The 24341-nt window shown below is 44.1% G+C and overlaps 1 protein-coding gene across 7 annotated transcripts in view; it reads left to right on the top strand.

Annotated features, from left to right (window-relative positions):
• The window catches only part of kiaa0825 (KIAA0825 ortholog), a 145257-nt gene that overhangs the window by 9507 nt on the left and 111409 nt on the right, over window positions 1-24341 (top strand). For 6 of the 7 annotated variants that reach the window (XR_011189125.1, XM_069187521.1, XM_069187517.1 and 3 more), the window contains 5 exons: window positions 3758-3917; window positions 5006-5645; window positions 16594-16764; window positions 18888-18973; window positions 19491-19706. Coding sequence is in view for 6 of the 7 variants with exons in the window: in XM_069187521.1 (XP_069043622.1) it covers window positions 3758-3917; window positions 5006-5645; window positions 16594-16764; window positions 18888-18973; window positions 19491-19706 (1273 nt within the window). In the remaining variant the exon portion in view is untranslated. The remainder of the gene's footprint in view (window positions 1-3757; window positions 3918-5005; window positions 5646-16593; window positions 16765-18887; window positions 18974-19490; window positions 19707-24341) is intronic. The other variant, XM_069187520.1, reaches the window with a different exon arrangement.

Below are 24341 nucleotides of genomic sequence, written 5' to 3'. Positions count from 1 at the left end.
AAGCGAACCGAATCAAGAGCCCTTCCTTAGTCCAAGAAAGTTTTTTTTTTCTTTCTGATCATTACAGGATATTGCAGGTTATATTTCAGGGTTATTTAGGAAGGTATGTCAGAAACTTGAAAGACACTTGATCAACACTCAGACGTATTTTCTTTGAGTTAGTTATTTAATATCACATAAAGTAACTGTGAAATTCTGATCCTCTGCAGGGGTATCAGTTCAACATTTTTATATATATAAACACATCCTGTCTCGTCGGTCACTCTCTTTGTGCTATTTCTTCCCCTCCTGGGTGGTCCTTCGAAACACACCTGCTGCCTAATCCACTTATCAGTGTCTGGGACAAATTATGGGGAAACAATCTACTCCTCTGAAGGTTTTAACCTATTTATGGGTCAAAGTCACTGGCGTGCACCCAGACTCGGATGTCAGAGATTTGCCTAAGAGCCGCTTCCTAATTGAAGCAGATTAAGATAGGCTGACAGCAGCCTGAGCTTTCCAAATTGAAATGCTGTAATCCATTAGGTTTCATCAAATCGGACACTTTTGGAGCCCACCAGTAAGGTCGTTAATGAAGTGTCAGTGAGGCCAGGGTGTGCAGGCTGGGCATTGGATTTCTCAGAGCTGGGAAAAGGCTTACACTAGATAACAGCGCTTGCCTGCCAATCTCTCTGTTCTCTGCGCTGGCATGCACTGCTGCAGGTCTCCCACATTTTCACCACTCAGGGAACTAAGTAGGCCACAGGCAGAGCGATATCCTTTTTCGTTGCACTTACGTGCCTTCTTAGAATAGAAAAAGAGGCCCTTTGATAGTGCAGAGATATTGGTTTCACAGAAATGGATTCTAAACCTGCCGGAGCTCAGATTTATTTGAAAGGGATCTTTTCCCTCCACCTTTTAGGAGCTCAGCCGCAGCGCAGCCCACCCACACTAAATTAATTTTGACAAGGAACTTAAGATAATGTCAAACCGCTGACTAATCAGTGGATTCGGTTTCTCTGAATCACAGAGCTGTGAAATGTGCCATCATATCTAATAAAAGTGCTGGATCGCCTTTTTGGGCTGTGGTGTCATGTCTCGTTTGAAAACAGTTAGATTTCATTTGGGAATGATTGACATAATCTAAGGCAGGTTGAGAGAAAAAACACTCTTTACAGTCTCCTGGTAGTCTTTGTTTGTTTAGATAGTATAGCCAACATTACATCTCCCCTTTTTTTTTTGCTTCAAAATACCCTTTTTGAGAAGGTAAAATATGTCTTGTCAGGTGTTTTATTTTGCAGTTTTCTCCCTCTTGCCGTTTCTGTTTAAGGAGCAGGTGTTGGGGTGCTGTTGGTCCTGTGGGGTGAAAGGGGTTCACACACCTCCGGGGGGAAAGGTCAGACATGCACCTGATGTGGGAGGGCTAACCTTGACATGGACCAGCAGTCCATTTAACCAAGCCTCTTGGAAGACGCTGTTGGTGAATCCATAAGTCCTGCAGCACATCAAAGAGTGAAAGAAGGAAGGGTATATACAGTACAGTATATTAGGTGTGGCTTCATTTCCACATCGGGCTTTTTTCCAGTCTGGTTACCCATATGTTCTGCTGGCTAGTGCCACTCGCACATTTCCTCTGTTTTTTTTCAGTCTGTCCCGGACGTAGTTGTCTTTTTAGGATGAACAGTGTATCTGATAGAACATTCTGTACAAATATACTGTACGGAGGGCTGTGTTTGACTACGGACGTGCTGTGTTGACTGTGTACTGCGGTTGTGTGCTGTAGGGTTTTACTGGAAGTTATCTGCCTCTGATATATCCGGCGAGGTGGCAGAACCACTCAGCAGAGAAGCTTTTTCAAGGGTGGGTGGGCTCTTTAAAAAACATTCAAAGCAGAAAGAAATGTTAGTGGTCTGCTGCTTGGTGAACGTGAGGATGGTGCCCACATATTCCCAAGCCAGTAACTGCTCTTTTGGAGCACCCTGAGGTCACTTGCCCTGGTCCTGGAGATCTACAGCATTTCTGGTTTCGTTTATAATCGAACTTCCAGATACTTTACTGAACCAAATATTAGCTTAAATAGCAACTAATTGCTATTTAAAGCGACTCCTTTCACAATGTGTCTGTTAACATTCGTGAAAACCATGTTTTCTTAAAACATTTATTTTTAAATCATAGGTTTAGCAAGAACCAAAATAATAATTTTATAGCTTTTGAAAGTTATCCAGAGTTTACTGGATTTAGAATCTGAAAAGGGCAATTCATATTTACTGTGGAGCAAAAGAAAAGGAAAATTATATTGTTGATTTTCAAACATCAGCTTTTTTTTTATTTTCCTCTCAACGTTCAATGAATTACGTACACAACTTTAGGAAATGGAACATGTGCCATCTAGAAATGCTTAATAACTGTGACTGGATTTGTCAAGGAGGAATGTGACCACACTGAGAATGTCTGTCATTGCAGCTTGCATATTCAGTTGGAACAGTTTATGCCAGCTGCCTATTCCAAGCCCAGATTTGATAGTATGTTTTCTACTGGCTTGGCGCAAGAACATAATGTGGAAGAGAAAGTCTCCATGTTCAGAATTTGCTGCTGGAAGGTGTGTTGAAGCCTTGGTTGAATATGAGTCTAAGAACGATTACGATGCAGTTGTGCATATTCATTGTGCTAAAGAGCTGAAGTATAACTTCCTAATTCAGCACTTACATCATAATGTCCCCGTCTCTCAAATGAATACATTTTTGGCTTGTGTAACATCTACAGGATTGCTTTTAATATATGCAATGTAGGCATTTCTAGTTGGCTTTTTTTACTTTAGTGAAAGGTAATAACTAGTGTTCTTGCTCTCACCTGTTCTGGTTTTAACATGGCCTGTCTGTGTGTACCGACCAGGGGGGCTGAAAGTTATACTGTAGCTGTATCTTCTCAACATAGCCTGAGGACATGCTTTCTTACATGACAGAAAGTGAAACTATGCAGACATGGTTTACAGATTACATTTTCTTTTTAAATAATTTTCAATATATGTATTTCCGTACAAAAATAATTGTTAATACCACAGTATTAGTAGAATTTGTTCTTGCAGTTTCCAGCTCCCTTCTTGTTGTGAACTATTAAGCGATCTGCTTGTTGAAATTGTGATCCCTTCTGTTTTTTTAAAATAATTGCAAGAGTCTTTTGGGTTGCTGTCAGAAAGTCAGCAGATCTGGCTTCGCCAAGCATTAAATGTTCACTTTTCAATGAGACATGCACAGCTTTGTGAAAGAGGCCACAAAAATTAATAGTTTTTTATTCGCTGTTTTTTTTCCTCAAATAAAATGTGTCATTTTTAAATGTTATTTAATGTCTTGTCATTTTGAGACATCTGGATCCTCACGAGCTGCATGTTTACAGCTCTGAGTTTATAGGGCTGCCTCAGGACTGTGGTTTCTTCCATGGTCTGCCTGTAGATTGAAATGTTATTTATGGTGTTTATTTCCATTGAAACTGCTAAGCATTATTGTCCTAGAATGTCGTCTTTAATTTGCTGTGGGAAAGTAACATAGGACTGCTGAGGTAATCTGTTGTTGCCGGATGTGAGCTGTATTAAGTTAAAAAGATGTGTCATTTTGAGTTCAGCTGTTCTAGGTGCTGGTAAACTGTTTCACAACAGTCATTTAGTAAATATTCAAATTTTGAGCTTTGATGTCTCTGTTTATTATCGGTGATGTGTCTGTTTTTGCTTAAAGCGGTAATCCTGGGTGTCTGAAGTAATTCGGAGTGTCGTGTTTCCTGACAGCGTCGAGCAGAGCCTGAAGGAGCTGCAGGTGGAGCTGAGCGGCGTGTGGAGTGGGGAGAGGGGGCCCGGCACTGCCGACTGGCGCAGCCCCTGGAGCCTGAGCTCCCTGAGGCCCACCTGCACCGGGCGCCAGGCCCTGCTGGACTTCCTCCGAGCACTGGTAACGTCACACCGTGCCGTCCAGGTGTTTAAAAACGACAAAAGACAGCGGGCCCGGCTTTGACATGCCCACTGTTTCAGGTTTTACTGACAGCCGTCAGAAAATATTAGTCGCTGATCAGTCGCTGTTCAAGTAATCTTCCTTGTCAGCAGCTATATCACCCTGTAACTCCCAGCTGGCAGCCCACTGGGGCTCAGCAGCTGTGAGCCTGGCCAGTACCTGGATGGGAGACTCCTGGGAAAGCTGAGGCTGCCGCTGGGAGGGGTGTAAGTGGGGCCAGTAGGGGGCGCTCATCCTGCAGTCTGTGTGGGTCCTAACGCCCCAGTATAGTGATGGGACACTAGACTGTAAGAAGGCACCGTCCTTCAGATGAGATGTAAAACCGAGGTCCTGACTCTCTGTGCTCATTAAAAATTCCAGGGCGTTTCTCAAAAGGAGTAGGGGTGTAACCCCGATGTCCAGGCCAAATTTCCCACTGGCCTTCATCAGTCGTGGGCTCTTACTAATCCCCATCTCTCATCACTCTGTTCTCCTCCCCCCTGAGAGCTGGTGTGTGGGGAGCGGACTGGCGCATCATCCAGGTGGGGCTGCACACTGGTGGTGGTGGAGGGGAGCCCCATGACCTGTAAAGGGCTTTGAGTGGAGTGTCCATAAAGGGCTATAGAGGTCTAATGATTAATATCAATTTTTCCATATTTCACAAAGTTTGAGTGTTCAAAGTGATGTGGAATAATCCCAGAGTCTTGGAGCTATTAACGGGTTTTAATGGGTTATGCGGTACTTCCGTTCGTGAGGTTTCTTTGATGATTTGGGGTTTTACCTGGAAGGAGCTAGAATGACAACTGCCATGTGGTACAGCAAAATGTAATCAGGGGTATGTTATAGCTATAATTAATAATAATAATTGCTTACACTTATATAGCGCTTTTCTGGACACTCCACTCAAAGCGCTTTACAGGTAATGGGGATCCCCTCCACCACCACCAATGCTATACTCACTGAATGTGAATCATGTTTGATTTGAACAGTATTACAAGCGAGAGCGAATGTGCGCTGAGTTATAATTGGTGTCGTTTGCTGCCCAACAGCAGCACTTCCTGAAGACCGAGCGGGGCCAGGAGGACGTGGTGCTCGAGCTGCTGCTGGACGTCTCGTCCCAGTGCGGCGTGTCTTTCCCCACCACGGCCACCGCCGCCCCCTCCTCGCCGCTGTCCTCCCTGCACGCCGTTCGGGAAGAGGCCTGCCTGGACGTCCAGTCTGCCTGGGACGACGTCCGGCTGCAGCTGCGGCGCCCCCTGCTGGACCGGCTGAGCGGCCGCGCGGGGGGCCCGGCCCTCCGGGCGCGGTGCCTCCAGCGGCTGCTCTTCCTCTTCCCGGCGCCGGAGGTCCTGGAGCGGTACCGGACTGTGCGGGCAGACGCGGTGCGGGACCTCCTGCAGAGCCCGGCGGCCTCCGGGCCCGGCGACCGCGGCTTCGACAGAGCCGTCCGCGGCCTGCGGGCCGGCGCCGCCCCCCTCTGCGCCCTGATCGAGGAGGACCTGCTCGCCCTGAGCGGGCTCCTGGAGCCCCGCCTGGTCCTGCGGTTCCTGAGCGACGCGCACCTGGGCCCCCTGTCCCGGGAGGTCTCCTCCCTGCTCGAGAGGCTGTCCGAGCCGCCGCCGCCCCCCAAGGACGGCGCGGGGCCCGCGGCGAAGACGGGGAAGAGCTCCGGCAGGGCGAAAGCCGCGGGTTAGTCTCGGTGTCGCGGCCCGCCGCTTGCTCTGGCTGGTGTGGGTGTTGAGCACAAGTCACCGGCGTCTCTTGGAGCTGTTTTTCTTTCCTGCCCTGAGTCATCGCGTAGCCTTGAAGGTCATGAACGGGTGCGTGTGGAAGGGGAGGAAAGAATCCTCAAAGACGGCTCGCTGCCTTCCGGGACGCAGAAATAAGTGACGGGGCTGAGTCATTTCTGTCCGGGGGGGGGTGGGGGGGAGTCAGGGGTCCACCAGTAGAAGAGGCCGTGGGGGAAGGCGTTTGTGCTGTGTAGGCGGAAAGTGGAACTGAACATTTCTGTTGCTCTTCTGCCTTTTTATTCTGAAATATAAAGAAATAAGAACCCAATGAAAGGGATCTCCTTTAGAATCCATTTACTGATATAAAGTGATTATCCACTCTGTGTTTGTGCTATACAGTGCAGCACTATATCCTGTACAGTTTTATTTCAGAGCTCTCTTTCCGCGGCACGGCGTGCGTCTATGTTCTTATCACGTTCGTGTTATTTTGAGTGGCGTTAGGTGTGAGCTGCAATTGCTGTGTTCAGGCAAAACTGAAATTTTGCAATTGGAAGCCATCCTTTCTTGTCACCAACCTGTTACCTGTTGCCTCTTTTTTAAATTGGCGAATACGATAACATAGGCAGATGTCCAATGGCAGATGCAGACTGCAGTGCACAGTTGCTGATCTCAGGCCCTGTGAACTGGAATCCAGGGCAGCTGCCCGTGTGGATGGTTTGGGCACTGTTTGGCAGTGCAAGAGCTGCCCGTCCCACGCACGATCGCTGTGGTGGAGAGCTCCAGGAAAAGCAGAGCCTGTTAAGAGAAATTCCCAGCTTGCTGCTGTTTGAATTGCAGTTCGGTGGCCTCTTTTCCAGCCAGATTGTGAAAGCTCTCCAACTGTGCCTCCTAGAAACCCACCAACTCTCATAACCTCCCGGCTGATTTTGTTATATCATGAAGATCTGCTTGTCTTTGCTTGTTGAATTGTTTGGATGAGGCAGTTTCTTTCCCCTCTTCTTTCTCAGTTAAATAGCATTTTTTTAAAGCATGCCTCTGAGACAAGGAATCCCACAGCACCTTCCCTGGGGAATATACTCATTGGCATCAGATACTGTCAAACCACTGAACCATTAAACAGCTTTCATGTAGAGCTGTGGCTGTCTGAACGGTTTTTAACCCTTCTGTCTGGAAAGGAAGAGCTGACATTGTTCCCTGCCGGATGTGAGCGCTGGAGTCTTTGTGCTTCTTTCTTCTCTTTTTCCTGGGAGTAATGGTGTGCAGCTCCAGACAGAGTCAGTCATACAGGTGGCTGCCTGCGCACAAAAGAAAATTTAAACCTTAGTATTTCACCTCAGCAGGCAAGCTTGAATACCATTTCTAAGAAGTCTTTCTCTGCCATATATTCTAAAGATATTTAACATGTATATTAAACAGCAAAAGTTTGGAAACAGGCTACTTATCTATTCTTCTTATCTATTCTTTGATGGCATACTTAGATAACTGTGGCATCTTATTGTCTGATGTTTAAAAATGCACTACAGATTAATGAATAAATTGTCTCAACAGTGTTTAAGTCAGCAGCCCCAGTATATTGTTTCTGTTCTTGAAAAGCTGTTGGACTGGGGAAGCTGTGTGCATGTTAAAGCTGAGCCCTTCAGTGTCTTTCATGGGCCAATGCGATGCTTTTCCAACTGTTGTGACCTCTTCTTGCACGGCAGGTTTCTTTAGTCTCTCCCCGTTGCATGCTTTTTCAAGAGGGCGCTCTGTAGATGGAAACATTTCGCTCTGGCCCTCTGAACAGTCTCTGAAGATCGCCAGGCTCGGTTGAGAGCCTCTGATGTGTAAGACGTAGGGCCTTCTTCACTACACGGCGGCAATGAGCATGGCAAGCACTCTTCCTACAGTATGTATTGAGCACAGCTCGAGCATTGTGGAACAGGAGCACCAGGAGAGTTGTGTTATAAACAACAAGCAGTCAGAAGTCAGTTGCTTTTCAGTTAAAATGTGATTTTTCACAAAAAACATTTTGAAAGGTCAAGAGTCAAATTTACTCACTGTTGAAAGAATGTTGCAAAACAATCAGACGGATGGAAAGAATGCTGTTAAAAATACCTGTTAGATTTACTCATGTTTGTTCAACATGTAAAGGGTTCATTGAGGCTTAATTTCCTAGCCTTCCTGCTGTAGGAGAAGGATTTGTGACTCTCCTCCAGCCTGCGGGCTCTGTCACCCGTTAAGGGAGTGGTCGTGTTTCCTGTTACAAAACGCTCGCTGCTCCTGGGGTGCTGACAGCACATCCTAAATTGTGGTAAACACAGTACCAGTACCATAGACCTTCATCCATTTGGAAATCCACCGGATTGACAGAAGGGTTTTTGGACCCATGTGGATCCGATCAAATGGGATACTCAGTGCTTCTGCTTTGAACATTTTGCAATTAGAGTATTTTGGTCACTTCCATGTTTTCTTCTGTATCTTCTTGGTCTTTTTCCTGCGCCCACTATTTTGTATGTCAAAGCTATTAGGTTTGTTGAAGCTTTTTTGAGTTTTTTACAGTATTTCTCACTTTGGCTTTGGAAAATAATATAGAGAAAAACATAACAAATGTCTAAATACAACTTTGAAGCATTTTAATTTTTCGGCGCTCTCATGTGCCTGTACGGCATCAACAAAATGTACCAAAGTTATGAATGCAAAGTGGTGTTTTGCGTCTGGGGTTTCTGGGGTGTCTGGTGTTTTGCATCTGTGGTCCTCTAGCCAGCAGGGAAGATGGTTCAGTGTAATGATATCATCTGTCCTCACAAGCATGTGCAGTGCTTTTCCTGGTTAGTTGTGTACATTCTTCCAGCATCTTTATATGTCCTTGCTGTCTGCAAACTCCATGCTGTTTCCTGTCAGGTAGATGTATGAACAGCATGCATTTACAAGGTGTGAAATGAATTATACAAATACCATTACTTTAGTGAATTTGGAGGTAAGTGCTCAATATTACCCAAACCTGGTGGTCAGAATGGCAACATTCTGTCTTTTAGTAACTATGGCCTTTAGTTTCTTTAAAGTGCATGGAGTATTTTGTACTCTGCATGGAGTACACTTCATCTGTATTGCAGTCCTAACCTGACATACCCCTGGGAGGAGCTGTGCTGAAATCTTTCCTACTGTATGTGTTTAATGACCTGGTCTTGGGAATTCCTCAGCTATATAGCTTTTACAGTACAGAAATACAAATCCACATTCACCATTGTTGAACATGATTTCATACCATGCCCTAGTACAGTATAGCTCCGTTGGTTTTTATCTGGATGCATTTTTATCCACTACGCAAAATTGTGGGGACAGGCCTATGTTGCATGCTTTTTCTAGAATACAATACTGTATCTACAATAATGTAGAATGCAAGACAGTATTCTGGAGTGTGTACTGTAGGTTGTTGTATTACACAAGTCTGTATGTGTCTATGCCAGAAAAAATGCCTACCTGCTGTACTCTCTGAATCACTCAGTGAGAAAGGGTTCCTCAGCGCTCCAGTCATTTAGTATGTGGAGGAAATTTAATACTGGAGCGAATTACAGGGAATTACATTTCCCCAAACAAAGTGGCGACCTTTGGTTCTTAGCTGTACAATGTGTGTACAGCTAGGGGTGGCACTGTCACCGTGCTCATCAGTTACTCTAAACTGTCCTGTCTTTTTTCAGTGATTTCACTGGAGCAGCCGGCGAGGAGGAAAGTACACCATATGTAGGTGTTTGTGAATATTTTTGTAGGGATCAGTCTGTACATTACCAGTACACTCCTATTTTCAGTTTCTCGAGAACACTGCGCCTAAAAGCCCATGCACTGCTGTGCAGCAGGCACTAAAGTGTGGGAGACGGAGATTGGTGCGACTCCAGAGAATTCAGGGTGTTCAGGAATAGCGCTTGTTAATATTTAATCAGAAAAATACAGCACTAGATTATATCGTTTATGGAGTTTATGCGAATATGATGTGTACATGCATGTGTATGCAATTACAGTAATTACAGGACATTGTGCACTTTGTGTCAACAATATAATTATAATTATAATCTAGCATAATGTTATAAAGATAGCACAAGATGAAGGAATGTGTTTTTATTGAATTTGTTTTTTTAAGAAGGCTCTCTCAATATCTTCTTGTTACATCCTAATACTGAGGAACTTTTGATTGCTCCGAAGTCCCTTAGTCTTAGCTCCCTAACAAGGGGTAATAAATACATGAGCATCTCCACCAAACTGTTTTCCCTCTCTCACTTCATCATAATTTGGAATAGACAAAGGAGAGACTAAAGAGACAAAGGAATGAAAAGTTTCTGTACAATGAGCATGGTTTAAAACCCTTTAGTCATGCTGTGTGTCCTTACAGCGTATTTAAATAGCTTGGTAACTGCTGTTGAGCAAATTGGGTCAGTTTCAGCTGGAAAAACGAGAATGCTTTATTTTTTATCACCAGTGCAAACAGGACAACTGCGGCCTGACAGTGTGGCAAAAAGGCCAACTCTTTTTTTTATTTTTAAAAGAATAAGAGATGAATTGTATATTCAGCTAAGGAGCTTGTGGATCTAAACGCGAAGGCCTTCACTGTGGATACATACAAGGAAAACAGAGAGAAAGAAAACTGACTGCCCCTCAGGGCAGCTTAATCAAGATATCAGAACTTGCCACTTCTCCCTCTCAAATGCCAGGTCCCTGCTGTGGCACAAACGTCCAGCTAGACGATAAGGGGGAGCTGCCTGACAGCGTTGTCTGACAGAGCCGCCACACTCCCCTTTCCCAAGAAACACACCCTGAAGTGCTCCGAACACAAAAACATCGGCAGCTCTTAAATTAAAAAAGAAGTAAATCTCAGGCACTGGCGCGCACTGCCAGCGACTCTTTCGGTCTTCCAGTTCCTTTATTCGAGTCTTCAGACACCCCCTCGAGCAGCGGCAGGAGCCGGAGCAGGAGGAAAGAGGGGTTTGAAAGGCTCTCTCGGCTAGGATAATGCCAGCACGCCTGTGATCTAGTGCTCGGCGGCCCTGCCAGCCCTTTGTTGTTCTGACGTCTCCTGTCGGCACAAGCAGCTCGATCAGTGTAGTCGATAAACCTGTCAATGGAGGGGGTTTTCTTTGGGATTCAGAACTGGAGTTTCCCTGCGTTTCACACTCCCCAACACCCCCCCACATTATTTCTTCTATCTCGTTGTTGTTATTCGTTCTAATTTTGAGTGGGATCTCGCCGAGGCTGCTGAGACTCGTGTTGCAGGCAGCTGCGAGCGGCTCTGGCAAAGCCCACAACTAATTTGTGCAGCGGGGGGGGGGGGAGAAAAAAATTAAATCAGGAGGTAAATTATTGCATGATTGCTCATTCCCAGCAGACCAGGGCATCATTCGGAAGAAAATATCTAATAATTGGTTTTAGGCCATGTCAGACACATGCAATTCGCTCCACTAATGGCTCTGTTAGGTAGAGCTGGGCCTCGGGGGTCAGCGAAGGACAGAAAATAGCCAAGCAGCCGGCTGTGCGCAGGAGAGAGTGAGCACCGAGGAAATGAAGTGGCAGTAAGTGCAACCCAAAGGGGAAATGCACTTCACTATGAGTTTAATATATCAGGCTCGGGTTCTGGCAGCAGGCCACACAGCAATTGTTTACCTTTTTGCACACTGCCTGCCTCTGCTCTGCTTTGTAAATGGCACTAAACTAGCAGCCCGTAAACGCCGGAATCAATAACAGCCGTTTGGGGATTTCCTCTGCCTTTTCTGTGTTTTCCACTCCTTGCCTTCCCAGAGCTGGCTCAGCGCGGGCTCTCGGCGCCGATCTGATGGAGGCTCGGTGGCGCTGGCGGTGGGGTCACTCGCCCGCTGCACAGGGGTTTCTCTTGCCCAGGGTGGGGGCTGTGCTCTTTGAGGATTCCTGTAGCATCCAAAGCTGAACAGTGACACAGACGGGCGCGATGCTGAGCCGAGTTTGGCGCTGGTCTCAAAAGCAAAGCACACTTCTCTGTTTTTCTCTTCCTCCTCCTCGGCGTTTACATGATCTGTGACGTCGGCCCATACATGAGTAGGCAGGAAAAAGGGGTAACTTTCAAATGAAATCAGAAATCGAATCAGTCGGCCATTGGACTTCATGAATATCAATGTAATTCGAGGCCTAATTTGCAATTCTCAAAACCTTTTGCTTCATAGGCAGTGCTATGTTGTGTGCCTTTGTCAATCACCACGGACAGGTAGACAGCAGCTTTCTGTGGACGTGGGCTGAGAAATTGGTGGTGTTCTCTTACAGATACCCTCTGCAGTACTAGATGCTAAGTTAACTAGAAACGGGTGCATTAAAGAAATTGGCATCGTTGTGTGGTGTCCCGAAATCATTCAGTATTTATTACCCAGCTCATTTAATTTGTAGTGGGCAGTTTGCCCCCCTGAGGGAAATGAAACGTAAAGCCCAATTATCAAAAAATTATCAAAAAGCACATGGCGTGTACATTCAGCCATTTCTTTTGCATGTTTTTGGTCATTATATGATGGGATGGCAGGTTCATTCAGGAGGGCTGCTTTGTCTGAACTACATTTCCCAGAAAACTGTGGGGGAATGACCTGCCACCTCAGTGACCTGACCAATGGGTGAAAACAGGCTTGCAGCTGTTGGTCACTGCCTGATGTCTGAGAAATGCAGGTGTTCTGTTATATGCCTGCACCAGAGGGAGACAAGGAAGGAGTCATTCAGAGGATGTTGTTGGCCTGTTGGATGGGCACCTTTTCTGGACTGATCCCAGGATATTAATATCTATTCCTTGATGTGGTTATCGAGATTGTACAAAATATTCTAAATGAGATCTTAGTGGTGCATTATACAATTTCAACATAACGTAACATACCTTTATTGAAATTATTTGTTTTTATATTCTAGCATTCTGGTTTCCTTAATTGTGTGCTTTTAACTATATATTCTAACATTCTGGTTTCCTTTTTTATTGCTTATCTGGAGGATGTAAATAGTGTGTCAGTCTAAACATCTACACCTTTTTCATGGGTAGCCTCTTCTAGCTCAGTGTTCCCATTTTGTGTTTGTAGTGTGTTTTTGCTACCTGCATGTAAAACCCTTAATGTGCCTACATTAAACATGATTTACCAGGTTTTACATTTTATCTAAATCTTCTTGAATTTAATTTTCAGCTTATATAGTGTTTGCTAATCCTCCTCATTTGATACCATACGCAAACTTGACCAGTTTGCTCACTCTACCATAATGTTGATCATTGATATAAATTAGGAAGAGCAGAGTTGCACACTAACCTCTAATGGTTTTTGATCAAGACAAACTACTTGTCTTTAAAGGACAAGAAAGGTAAATTACAATAACTGTCGTGTGGCAACCACATTCTTACCTTTTACCAAGCACAAGGTGATCTTCACCTGGCTGCTGGTTCTCCATCCAAGCACTGAGACAAAATTAAAAGGACTGGAATGGAGGTACTGAGACTGAAGTAAAAAGGAAGTCATTTTGGGTTTTTTTCTTGTCAGTCATGACAATTCTAAAAATAAACTACTGAAGCATAACTTTCTATGACTACAGTAATGTGACAATTCTTTTTACTTGATTTGACTGCCTTCTGCCTTCTGCTCATTTTGTCTTGTATCCGGGGATTAAGCCTTTTTTAAAATCAGGAGTTAAAATCAGTAGTAAAAAGTAAAAGTTAGTGTAGTGCAGTGACCTTTACTCCAATAAATTTAATTTACCCTTTTGTTTCACAGTACCATAAGATGTGTTTTGAGTTTAGTATTAACCTAATCGTTTTAATGTGATAGCTATTGTTATACTGAACCTCTTGGGTAGCTGTTGATTCAGAAGGACAGGACATTTAATTTTGTCTGAAGGTTACATCTGTGTAATAAAAGTGTCACACCAGCAGTAAAGAACAGTGCTCGGTTTGTGTCGTTCAGTTAGAAGATTTAAAGAGTAAGAGGTGGTCTTCAGACTTAGAGTTAGTGAAATCGCCTACTAAATCTTAAATGGATTGTATTTTCAATATGTGTGCATTATTTAGTATTATTAAGTTTAATCTTTTTCACAGACCAGATTTTTACGTTACAGGCTCACAAAAATCAGAAATGTAGAGGATCATAAGATTGTGTCAATAAGCCTATCTGAACTCCAAGACTTCAAGAGGAAAGAAGATATCCTTTTCTTTCATGCTGTGATTCTTACTTCTCTAGTTAGAGATTTTAAATGAGACCAAGGTTTGCACTTTAACTAGCATGATAAATTTAATTTTCATGCAGAAGCACTTTTGTATTTCACTATCTGAAAAGGATCTAAAAAAATAAAAGCTCCATCCATTAGTTTTATCTCCCTTGGATACCCTTCGGGCTTCATTAACGAGCGTGCATTGTTCCACATGAGACATTTTTATGACATTTTCACCTGTCTCTTGAAGCGGAAATGATCTTTTCTTTCACAAATTTTTCTTTTGAGACTTATATATATAAAGTAGAATTTTAAATACAGTTTTCAGAATTGTGACATCTGAAAAAACAACTGGCTCATGCCACATTCTTTGCAACCAGTTAGCCTAAACCAAGGCTTAGGTGACAGGAGCAAACACCTATTTGAGTCCTGTCAGTTGTAGAAAGTAACTCAGCTTCTTGATTCCATGATTAGATTGGTCTTGATGTTATTTCCTTTAACCAGGTCTTGGATTACACCACTACCTTTCAGGTTACTCTGGGTAATTGTTAATCTCACTGTCACTGCGAAAAGTGCGGTAAAGCACAGGCATAGTGGATCGCAACTCCCAGACAGGCAGAAAAAAAAATGAGTTTCCACTCCATAAATTCAGTTTGATGCATGAAGTAACAGTGTTATAAACTATTAGTTATAAAGGTGTTGTTTTTAAGTCCTAAATTTTAAATCGGTATAGATCTTTGTATGCATTACACTTTTCTCAGATCCTGTTGAATTTAGTATGAAACAAGAGACATGGATTGTAATATGTAAAATGTAATATGTAATCAACGAAGAGAGAAGATTCTGCAGCAGGGCCCCTTTCAGTACAGCCAGTGTAGGACTGGTGACCCCAGCGACTTCTGTATTCTGTGTGCCCTCTGCCCAGGCCGTGGCTCTTGGACTGCTGCTAGGCTCTAGAACTGTCTCCTACATGGGAATCTGGAGAGCATTGCCCTCCGTACAAAAGAGCTGAAAACAAGAGCCGACAAGCCGAGTCCGAATCAAGTGTGTCTTGCAGAACATCGCTGGGGGGAAAAGAGATTCTGGTGTCTGACAGTGACGCTGATCTGTGATATTTGTAAACTGCTTCGGAGCTGAATGCTAGCACTACACAAGATCCTCCTCTGTGTGGCACTACAGAAAGACATACCGGTGGCTCATTTTCATTTTCGTGCACAGCAGAGCTTTAAGCCAGAAGAAACACGTGGAGAGTCAAATAATGTTTTTGCGAATGAGACTTTGTTGCTCTCCGTGAGCTGTTCTTTACTGTTCAAGTTTACTTTTGCTAATGATTAATTTTCTTTACAATTAAAAAGCTTTTAGTTTTAGAATATCTACGGTAGATGGTCATGAGTATACAAAAAACAAGTATTCCCCTACCAAAATAAAAAAATAAATAAAATGAAAGTGCCAGAGAACGTCCTGGTACATTTTTTTACCAAGACATTTTGCATTTAAAACAAGACTTATTATAATCATACATACAGTCCATCCATCCATTTTCTAACCACTTCATCCAAGCATCGGCACAAGTCAGAACACCCCCTGGAAGAGTCCGTTGCAGGGCACTCATAAACACAGGCACACACACTCACACAGGGTCAGCTTTCCCAGAAGGCAGCCAACCTACCAGCATGGCTTTGTACTGTGGGAGGAAACGGGAGCAGCCAGAGGGAACACGTGCGAACACAGGGAGAGAAAATACCAGCCCCACGCAGACAGCACTCCAGGTCCGGAACCACTTCTACTGTAGGACTCAGTTTGAGCTCATGCAAATTAACATCACGGCATTTGCACTCATGTTTCTCATAAAGCATTGTAAGGGAATTATTTTTTTGCTAAAAGGAAGCATTGAGAATGAGAGTGGGAGCAAGGTCTTTACACAGAGGGTTGTGGGAGTATGGAAGAAGCTGCCCAGCCATGTAGACAGCACCCATATCCTGGCCTGGGACGAAGGGGCAAGACCCTCCGATTAAAGGGCCTCCTGTCACATCACAGAACAGTGGTAATAAGCAGGAATAGTCTTGGTTGCCTACTCTTTTTGTAGCCTACTGACAAGAAACTCTGTTGTAACAATCTAAAAGGGTTAGAGAATAACAGGTCGTGCATCATCGGGATTATTTTGTCATAATTGAAAAGCTCTATAGTGGTTTAGTTGCATCGGTTGTTACATTCCATGTCGCAGCACAGCAAAAAGCCCAAACTGATTTGGACTCTAAAAATGAATAACCTGTTACACTTAGAGATGACAGCTTAAGAGCCATGCTAATGCTTTCATGATCTGGTCCCACGGGCCTTTTCAAGGGGAACTAATTTCAGCATCCATACAAGCGTATTTGTTCTTCCGTCTGTTTGTACGGCAAGTCATTTCACTGGCTCTCACGAGTGAGGCTCTTATTCCACAGGTGGCTGGTTTGTCAAATGCAGCAGATTAACACAGGAGCATTCCCTGTTTTAAATGCATTTATGCAGTAAGTGAAAACAGGCAAGAGGTTTTCTGTTCACTTGTTTGAGGCATTTTGGAAATGAAATTACTTCACAGAAAAAAAATATTTTGAACGTTTCAGTGTTTTCTTGAAGCGCCCGGAAGTGTGAGTATTCCCGTGGCGTGCCCTCTGAGCGTCGTCTCGGCTGTGACCGCGCAGGGCGTCGCGCCGGAGTGTCTGCAGAACATGTCCAATAAGAGTTTCTCTGTGCTTCCCTTGCAGTGCTCCCGGAGCAGCCCAGGAAAGGGAGGAACGTCTGCCTGACCTCACACCAGCTGAGGCTTCTCGCACAGCTTACGGAAACTCTGCTGTGCATAGAGAAGAGGACAGAGGAGCTGACTGCTGACATCTCTCCTCTTAACTGTGCAGGAGAGGCTCCTGGCAGTGAGAGAGGTACAGCGTGCAGTCCGTTCCTTATTTCTCAAATGGATGTGGAACACTTAAGGAGGCTGGAAAGGCTGTTTTAGAACCACTGGAAGCAAAGCATTCAAGATGCAAATATTTATTTTAGCTAATGTTAGCTAAATCTATAAATATATTTGATCTAAATGAGCTAATTTAGTTAATGTTACCCTTTTTGTTCTCAGTTCTGGATAATTGATGAATCAATGTCCGTAGGTCACGCCGATACTACAGGCTCTGCTGATTCTGTTTTCTGGAATAAATAGATTTTATCTAAACTTTACCACGCAAATACACTAGTACAGTAGTATTAAAGAAGGGACAAGGTCACGTTAAGGCTAATTATAATATTATTATAATATATTGGCCTCATTAGGTGGTTTATAATGACCTCATCCCGTCTTGTACACTTATCAGAAATATTGTGTAGGGAAACCTCTCGAGATTGTAGGGATTTTCTTCCCCAGTTTCAAGCTGACCCCCTCAGTGCCACCCTTGTCCGGCCCACTACTCCTGCCAAGGCAATTGAACTTATCACAGCAGTTCTTGCTTGCATTGACTATATGTTATATGGACATTTTGTATGAATAACAGAGACTAACGTTAAGCAAAGTAGAGAAGCCTATCAACCTAAAATTAAGTGTGTACTGCTGACACCTGTACCTGACGTTGACGGTTTATTTACCTAGACTTAACCCCACCAAAGCAGAGCAATGAGTACAGAAACAATAGGGAACTTATCATACCTCATCACACCATACACATCTTACACACGTGAAATCCTTGTATGCAAACGTATTTGTTGCATATAAAAACTAGGCTGCTAATATTCTCTATATAATATAATAATAACATGAAGATGAGTTTTGTGCATTTAATATAGCGCTTCTCAGGGGTTCCAAAGTGCTGTACATACAGGAAGGACCCACTGTAACCCCCCTTACGGCAGCCATTCTGCCCCAGGGAGGTCCGATTGCACAGGCTCAGAGGATTAAGCCAGGACCCCAGGTTACCACCCCTACCCTACCTAACAGGGCTCTGGGCTTTTTAATGATCAGGTCAAGGCCTTGATTTCACATCCCGTCTGAAGGACAGCATCTTTACAACACAGTGTCCCTCCCTGCACACAGATTACACCAGTCTAGCAGCTACAGTATGTTCCAGAAACCTTGCCTTTTTAAAGCACTTCGTGACAGATACCGGAGGTCTCCAGTCAGTGTTGAAGCATTTTTGCAAAAATGTGGCGTGCCCTGCAGTTATGACTTTATGGTAATTAAACAAGTGAGTTCTCAGAGTCCTTGCCGCTTAGCTTGCTTTAGTATTCTGCCGGGCTGGAGAAGTTAAAATTAAAGCTTTTGGTGCATGTAGTCATTTATGTAAAGGTTACATTAAAAACAAGACATGCAGAAATGCTTGATTTACAGAGGAGTAAACAGCCTTTAAAGGGCAGTTATCCAAATCATTAATTCAGGCAATCAAATTACTTAATTACCAGAAATTCATCAGATGGGCTTAAAGGTCAGAAAGTAAAGCATTTGCCTTGATTTTTCCCTGAAGTTTGACTCGTGCGCATGTCGGTACTGTAAATTGACTTGCCTTGGGTAACACCGAGAGAGTTCCTCAGCAGCTGCTTGTGACTGAACACTTAAAATACAAACCACCACACAGGCTCTGCAGCGCTGTGCTGTGCTCACAGGTGTTGCTGCTGCATTCATTTAAAGGTTTTGTATTCGATCAGTCCAATCTCACGGATTTCGTGTTTGAAGACCGACTGTACAGTGCCTTCAGAAAGTATTCATTCATGAGTGAGAAACTGCTGCAAAGGTGGTTTTATACCAGAGAAGAGTTTAGCTAGTACACCAAAGATAGCACACTTTAAGAACTCTGTCATGTGAATCATATTTTGTGAAATTACAGTTTCTACAAAACATAAATACCACTGATGAGATTTTCAGCAAAATAAAGGTGAAAGTTCACCCATGTGAAATCCACATAGGCTTGGATTAAAGCCGAACCTCTTTAAGACCCTCTTGTTTTGCTGTGAGACTTGATTGTGGTGTGCTAATGAGGGTGTTTGAAACAGGCATGATGTGTGGTCTTGTTGGTCTGTACAGATATGAGGAAGACTAGCGAGGAGCTGGACACAGCTGCTGCAGAGGGCAGCAAGCCCCACTGTGACCAGCTTCTCCAGGCCAGTGAGGTAAGAAGCAAGGGCCGTCTTTTATTTCATTTCTGGATAATAAGATTTTATTTTATGTTCAAAGCGATGTGTGGGTCTTCAAAAAGCTTGACGACTCCTTCAGATTCGGGAGTAGAATAAAAAGGACAGGGGCTTTGGGTCTCAGCTGGATGCTAAAAATGAATTAATTTATTTAGAGAGAATAGGAAATACTTCTTTACACAAAGAAATGTGGGTGTGTGGAACAGCTTCTCGGCCAGATGGTTAGTTCTTAAACTGCCAAGCCAGCAGGATTGGCTGATTGGCCTCCTCTCATGCGCAACCTTTCCTATATTCTAATATTCTAAATGGCAAATTCTGCATGACCAATTTTATTTCCTATTACATCGCAGTCCTAATGTATATGTGTATTCCCATAGTTCTATTGACTCTGTTGACATGTGAAACTGTGTTCTGGAGTGGGGCTCTGTGATGGCCTACAGACTGGGGCGGACAGTTTCCTTGAGCCCAGAGCTGAGCCGGGTGGTTCTCCCTGCAGCCCGCTGGGCTGCGGTTTGACTGGCGGTCAGCGCTGAAGGAGCTGGCGGCGCCCGTGGCCCACGGCGTGAAGGTGGTCCTGGAGGAGCTGTGCTCCCACAGCCTGCAGCAGGAGGAGGGCGCGCGCCGCGGGCTCATGGCTGAGTGGGACGTGCCGCAGGAGCGGGCGGCCCTCCTGTGCAGCCGGGAGGAAGAACCTCCAAAGAAGATCGCCAAGGCAAGTCCTGCCTCCCCTCCGCCTCCTTTATCTTACTCTAGACCTTATCTGTTCTGGTTTATTCTGTTGTTGTCGCGCGATCTGTGCAGCAATGTTTTTATGTGCATTTTTTGTATATCTTCAGTGTCCTTTGAGGAGTATCAATCTTTGTGATGCCTGTTTGCTAAAAAAAAAAATTATACTTGAAAATGGCAAGCACCCCGTCCCGCGAGTTGGCACCGTGCATGGGGGTGGTCTTCAGTGACCCCCGCCTCTTCTTCGTTGCCGAGAAGTTACCAAGCCGAGCACCGGCGAGGTCAAGCCCGGGCAAGCACAGCTGAGGGAAATCACTGCAGAGCACACAGAGGCCCACTAGCCTATCCAGGCAGTCGGATGGGGAATTCTAAGATTTGGGCATTCTAATAATAATAATAATAATAATAAACTTTATATTATATAGCATCTTTAAAGGTGGCTTCTCAAAGCTCTTTACAGGATGACAACAACAATAAATAAGAAGAATACACAAGATAAGACACAATTACAATATATAGAGGAGACCGTGGATGGTGGTACTAAGAAGAGCAGAGGGGTGAAGAATGGAACAGTTAAGTACAGGCTTGTCTAAAGAAGGTTTTGAGTCTGGATTTGAAGGAGTTTAGAGAAGGTGACTCTCTGATATCCTTGGGCAGAGAGTTCCAGAGCTTGGGGGCATAGCAGGAGAAGGCCCTGTCACCCATACAATGTAGATGAGCTTGGGGGACAGTAAGGAGAGCAGAATTAGAAGAGAGAAGGTTGCGAGGTGGGGAGTAGGGCGATAATAGTTCAGACAGGTACTGAGGTGCCAAGCCATGCAGAGCCTTGTAGGTGAGCATGAGGATTTTAAAGTCTACGTGGAATTTGACCGGAAGCCAGTGCAAGGACTCCAGGATAGGAGTAATGTGAACATTTGCATTGTTGCTGTTTTCTTTTAGTGGGGGCCTTTTCTGGGAGGCTTATTTTAGAACAACAATCCTCCTTGTGATCACCATCTCCTCATACCCTAGCTCCCATAGTTGGCTCGCAAATTGTGATATCAATGGTCATATTGTAAAGAATAATTCTGATAGAATTATTTATAATATCTGAATCACTGCTTTATTTTATGACCACCTAATAATGTGTGACAGTGTGCTTAGGTACATTTTCATGGGACACTTTTTTTCTTGCTGTTGTATTAGCAAGGAGGAATGTTTGCCCTAGGCCACTCAGACAGAAATAGAGCCTTTTTTTTTCCCACACAGTTACTAACTAAAAAAGTAATCAGAGGAGGAACTTTGCTGCACTTGCAGCATCTGTGCTGTCACCCGCATGTAAGATGGCTGTAAAGAAATACAAGGAAAGAAAAAAAAAGCACTCTTCCACTGGAGGTTTTTGCAGACTGCACCCACACGGCCTGACCTATTTATTTATTTACTGTTTTATTAATGGGGTTCTCTGTCAGTGTTGCTCGTCCCCCGATGCTGCCAACCTCAGCTCTGCGCTTAGTGCGTAATGATAAGGCAGCGCGGCGCGCGGGATGCTGGCGCTGGCGGAGGGAGCGGGCAGTCCATCAAGCTGCCAAGGTGATTACCTGCCTGAGAGGCCCGCGCCCGCACAAGGCGAGGCCGGCCGGCCCCCGGGGGCCTCCGCGAGGAGGAGAGATCCACATATCACAGGCGGCGGCTGGACGGGCTGAGCAGCCTGTTGCAGCAGAGGGCTTCGTCCCTGAAGGGCCCGTGCGCTGCAGGAACTGGGCCAAGGCAAGGCCATCTCCGTCAGCGGGGCTGAAAGGAAATGGTGCCTTCATTTAACAATCAACAGGAATGGACGATTCTTTCCTGTACTACACTCTTCTGGAATATTTTAAACATGTAAATATAAATCCAACAACAGCCGAACCACTCATAGGTTACCCTCTCCTATTTACAGCTTTCTCTCATTTTTGTGGAAGATGGTTGGCCATTTGGTCTCCGCTTTACCCCGATTCGGGGTTTCATGAAATATTGATTGACTTCAAGAAATGATACGAGGCTAAAAAAAAATATAAGCTCGTATATGGTCATCTCCCCAGTTTAGGTGTATTAATCAATGAATGGTGCACGTTTCAAGTCTTGCGCGACGATGAAAGGGAAGAATATATCTTTCTTTTGAATCCCTCCGTTAGTCTTAACTGAAGCCTTTAAGTTTAGACCTAACTCTAACCAGAGCTGTAACCCTAAATCTAAGTTTAAATAAAACTGTGACACTTGTAAATGAGAAAAATAGGGTTAGAGTGAAGGATAGGGTTGATTTTGGGGATGGGATTATGTTTAGGTGCTGTCTGATTTATTAAATATAGATCCCATGCAACATGCAGTCCTGCATATTCCCTAGAAAATCCATAGTCATGTTATTATGATGTTATTATGATAACATGATCATGTTATTGTTATTTGAGTGGTGATTGCACTGTCTTGTTGGAAAACTGTGAGGCAGGAGAACGTCATCGTTTTAGCAATGTGAAAGCATAAATAAAGTAAGGAATCCGAATGAGGAGACGGCAAGAATGTTTTCTCATCACCCAGATTGCTGCGTGTAAAACTGAGCAGTTCTGTCTGCGGGGTGGCATTTCGAGAGGGCCTCAGGGTGTAGGGATTTCAGGCGAAGGCTGGTATTGGGGAGACTTTCTAAACTGGGGAGAGTTTCTTTAGCAAGCCTAACAAACCTATGAAGGTTAAGCCATTAGTAAATTAATCCAGTTGGCAGAATTTCACATCACAAATATATCCAAATTGCTGATAAGCTTATAGGAGGTGTGTGATTTATTAGGCAGAATTAGATGTTGACGTGTTGGAAATGTCATTATTCTTCAGATCAGTTTTATTGAAGAAATGAACATCGCTAGTTTTCTTATCAGTAGCAGTGACGAGTTGCGGTTAGACACTCCAGACTTGTAACTGGAAGGTTGAGGGCCTAACTTATTGCTACAAATGGGCAGGTTACGAAAAGGGTTAAAATCGGGAATTAATTGTTTTTAATCTCAGCACGCATCCCCTTTGCTTTGAAGCTGCCAGGTGTCACACACTTTATCTAAACTCTTAGAGAAACTTCCTTTTAACCTATATCTGTAACACTGTTGGTGTGCCACATTAATAATAACTGAAAGCAAAGTAATTTTCTGAGTGAAAAGAGCTCAGAAATTTTACAGGGTCTTAACACAACCCACTCAGTCCTCATCGATGAATTCTGCACAGGTCTTAATCATGTGACACCTGTCGGAATACACTTCCACTGGCTGTCTTGAGGTAAAAATCAGACTGGAATCGGTTTGGGAGAGTATCGCCTTTTGTCTTGGGGACTCGAGAAGGTTTCTGAGCCATCCCATCTTCAGCCTCTCCTTTGGGAACGTTCCCGTTTTGTGGCAGAACGTTTCTCTCTCTGGTTGCTTGCCCTAGTGGCAGTGCTATCTGGCATAAAGCACGGCTCCTGGATGTGTGTGGTTTGTCCTGCCTGCTTTGTCAGCAGGTGACGTCCGGTCCATCTGTTTCCACACATGCGTCCCGTTCCTGCAGCCAGTGGGGCTGTCTTCCCTGTATCCGAAATCGCCCCCCCCGCTTCCGATATTCATGGCACTGCCGGCTCCCGGCCTGCAGGAGCTGTGCTAGTTGTGTTTAGGCTGCTTAAAGACCAGGTTTTCTGGAGCAGTTGCATTTAATAGCATTTTGAGAAACCAATTTTTATTTTAATTTGGGCTTCAGCCTTCATGCGCCAGAAGTAAATAGCAAGGCATGGAATAAATACATGAAAAACAATTAAAACATTTCCTTTTTCGATTGGTTTAATTCTTTCATTTGTTGAAGCTTGTAGGATTATAGCTAGAGAAATCAAAATCTGAATCGGCTTCCTATTACCAAGTTCCAAGCTGCACGGCTGCCAGTTTTTAGTCAGGAACTAATTGAAGAACGTACAGGTAAGTATTAATAGGATCCAGTTTTAAGAGCGATTTCAACTTAGGTCAGAACCACATCATGACAATATATCATATACAGTATGATGATATTTATCATGACAGTATGTCCTGAGTGGGGACGTATTGCCATGACATGGTTGTGACATAAATTGAAATCGTTCTTAAAACTGGATCCTATTAATACTTACCTATACATTCTTAAATCAGTTCCTGACCTGTTGAAAAACTGAAAGACCTGTAGCCTACAGTGTCATATTAAGCCACCTTTCCCTATGAATATTTTGGGATATATTTTGCCACTAAGCAAAGGGCTAAAAAATGCTAGTGCCTCGAGTCCTTGCAGTGCTCTGGACCACACACCCAGTGAGAGAGTAGAAATAAATAATACCTTGATCTAAATGCTGCAAAATCACAATATATTTAACAGTGCTAAAGTAATATCATATTTTGTAAAGCATTTCCTTAAGACCAGTTCTGTCTCTGATTGTCTGATTTTCATTAGCATCAAAATATTTTTAAAAGACTCTGGTGAGCGCAGTGTGGTCTGAGAATAGAGGTTCAGAGCTCAGAGCAGTGAGGGGAACATTTCATAGCTCAGAGCAGGCAGGAGGGAGATTCGAAGGTGAAGGGTTTTGGAGAAGGGTGAAGCAAGTCATAACAGGAAACTGTTCTATATGTTGCACGGG

Source organism: Lepisosteus oculatus, chromosome 3 (assembly GCF_040954835.1).
Source record: "Lepisosteus oculatus isolate fLepOcu1 chromosome 3, fLepOcu1.hap2, whole genome shotgun sequence".
Taxonomy (NCBI): Eukaryota; Metazoa; Chordata; class Actinopteri; order Semionotiformes; family Lepisosteidae; genus Lepisosteus; species Lepisosteus oculatus.
This window is presented reverse-complemented; position numbering and strand designations above follow the sequence as displayed.